This window comes from Hylobates moloch, unplaced genomic scaffold (genome assembly GCF_009828535.3).
Source record: "Hylobates moloch isolate HMO894 unplaced genomic scaffold, HMol_V3 SCAFFOLD_5, whole genome shotgun sequence".
Classification (NCBI taxonomy): Eukaryota; Metazoa; Chordata; class Mammalia; order Primates; family Hylobatidae; genus Hylobates; species Hylobates moloch.
This window is the reverse complement of record NW_026652280.1, coordinates 84,986,122-84,988,584: the sequence shown is the minus strand read 5'-3', so window position 1 is coordinate 84,988,584 and position 2,463 is coordinate 84,986,122. Positions and strand designations below refer to the sequence as shown.

Sequence of the window (2,463 nt, the reverse complement as noted above, 5' to 3'; positions counted from 1 at the left end):
ACACACACACACACACAGACATGCACAGACACACACAGAGACAGACACAGACATGCACGCACAAACACCCACACGGACGCACACGTGCACACACACAGACACACATAGGCCATACACACACACACAGAGACACGCAGACACACAGACACACACAGATACACAGAGACACACAAAGACACAGACACACACTGAGACACACACAGACACACACAGACACAAACACAGACATACACAGACACACACACACAGACATATGCAGGCACATCGACACACACACAGAGACACAGACACATGCAGACTATACACACACAGACACACACACAACACCGCATGATTGGGCATCACGGGCTTTCATAGAGTGAGGGGAGGCTGAAGGGGGGGTCTTCATCCTTTCTCTACCTTGCCCTCCTTCCCAGCCTCCGCATGCGTCTCCATCGCTCTCCTGGGCTTCAGCGTCCGGCCACTGCCCGCGTGCTCCCGCAGGTCGTCCCCTTTACTCGCCCGAGGAACCGACCAAGTAAGGATGCTCTCAGCTGACGGGGACGCTCTCCCCCGCCCGGCCAAGGAGTCACCTGGAGTCGGGGGCGGTTCCCACCTCGTTTCCCTCAGCCGCGCCTTTCGATTGGGTACCAGGGCACCGTGAGTGACGCCATTGGCTGCAATGTCTGTCGTTCCTGTCCCAGGCCCCAGCTTTTAAGGGGCACGCGGCACGGAGAGTGGGCCAGTGATAGGCGACAGTGTGGGAGCTGGGGTCAGAGGTTATAGGGTCGCAGAGGCCGCGTGCCGCGTCTCCCTCCAGTCCCCGGCGGACTGACCCCGCCACAACCCCATGCCGCCGTTCCGGGCCCCTCCTTCCAACAGCCACGTGCGGCCTGCGCGTGCGCACTCGCCCAGTCTGGCGCCCACCAGGCAGTGGGGAAGGGGAAGGGGAAGAGGGTGAGGGTGGCAGGGTGGGGACGGGGAATGGGAAGCAGTGGTGGGGATGTGGGTGGTGGACCAGGGGCGAGGGCAGGGGACAATGTCTGTGGAGAAGGGGGGTCTGTTAAGGTTTCTGCCCTTGGACGGGAGGGAGCGGCGGGGTAAGCAGCCTAGGAGGACTAGGGGGCTCCACAAGTCCCGCGGCCAGGGCGCCCCAAGCGAGGCCGGGGTCCGCGAACGGTCGTCACTGGAGCGGGGCTGCAAGGGGGTGCCGATGCTGCGAGAGAAAACCTGGGGACCTTGGAACGGGCTCATGGTACTTGGGAAGAGAGTGGAGCTCCTGACTAGAAACACTCAAAAACCGAAGCTGGAGTCTGATACTGGAGACTGGAAGATGTGGAAAAGACGGTCTTGAAAGGGAAGCCAGGCCCGAGTCAGGAAAGGATGGATGTGAAGCTGCTGTACCGTGGAGCAAGTGCATCACAAGCTTCAGCAGATTTGGGGAAAGACAGCCCAAGGGGGATTTGGGGAAAGCAAGAGGTCAAACACGAAATAAGGGCTAAATCTAAGAGTGCAGGGATGACAGCCGGGCCTATGAAGGGGTCTGGGTTTGGAGAGAGGTTGAGGTCTGCTAGGGAGAAGGTAGGGACCAGTGGAGAGGACTTGAGATCCAGTGGATATAAACTGGGACAGAATGAGAAGGGGTTGAGGTCGAGTGTAGACAAGATGAGATCAAGTGTAGAGAAGCGGAGGTCTACTACTGAGAAGCTGGTGTGCAGGGGAGAGAAGCAGGGGTCCAGTGGAGTGAAGCTGAGGTCCAGTGGCAGAAAGCTGAGATCAAGGGGAGAGAATTTGAGATCAAGTAGAGAGAAGCTGAGATGGAGTGGAGAGAAGCTGGGAACTAGTGGAGAGAAGCTGAGATCAAGTGGAGAGAAGCTGGGAACCAGTGATGAGAAGCTGAGGTTGAGTAGAGAGATGCTGAGATCAAGTGGAGAAAAGCTGGGAACCAGTGGAGAGAAGCTGAGGTTGAGTGGAGAGAAGCTAGGATCAATCAGAGAGAAGCTGAGGTTGAGTGGAGAGAAGCTGGGAACCAGTGATGAGAAGCTGAGGTTGAGTGGAGAGACGCTGAGATCAAGTGGAGAGAAGCTGGGAACCAGTAGAGAGAAGCTGAGGTTGAGTGGAGAGAAGCTGAGATCAAGCAGAGAGAAGCTGAGGTTGAGTGGAGAGAAGCTGGGAACAAGTGATGAGAAGCTGAGGTTGAGTGGAGAGAAGCTGAGATCAAGCAGAGAGAAACTGGGAACCAGTGGAGAGAAGCTGAGATCAAGCAGAGAGAAGCTGAGGTTGAGTGGAGAGAAGCTGGGGTCAAGTGCGGAGAAGCTGAGATCTAGTGAGGAGAAGTTGGGGACCAGTGGGGAGAAATTGGAGAGCTCAAGAATGGGGAGCATAAATGAGAAGAACATTGAAAAAGTGGTAGAAGTTACTGGCAATCAAAGAGTGATGGCATTTACTGATGATGAGATGGAAATTCCTTTTGAAAGTGTCAAA

At 55.9% G+C, this 2,463-nt stretch overlaps 1 protein-coding gene across 3 annotated transcripts in view; it reads right to left on the bottom strand.

Annotated features, from left to right (window-relative positions):
* SNX32 (sorting nexin 32) overlaps positions 1-800 on the bottom strand; it is an 18,146-nt gene extending 17,346 nt beyond the window's left edge. For 2 of the 3 annotated variants that reach the window (XM_032153466.2, XM_032153469.2), the window contains exon 1: positions 400-797. In XM_032153466.2, coding sequence (XP_032009357.1) covers positions 400-435 — 36 coding nt within the window. In that variant the 5' untranslated portion in view covers positions 436-797. Of the gene's footprint in view, positions 1-399 lie in introns of all 3 variants that reach the window. The other variant, XM_032153468.2, reaches the window with a different exon arrangement.
* Positions 801-2,463: the final 1,663 nt, after the last annotated feature.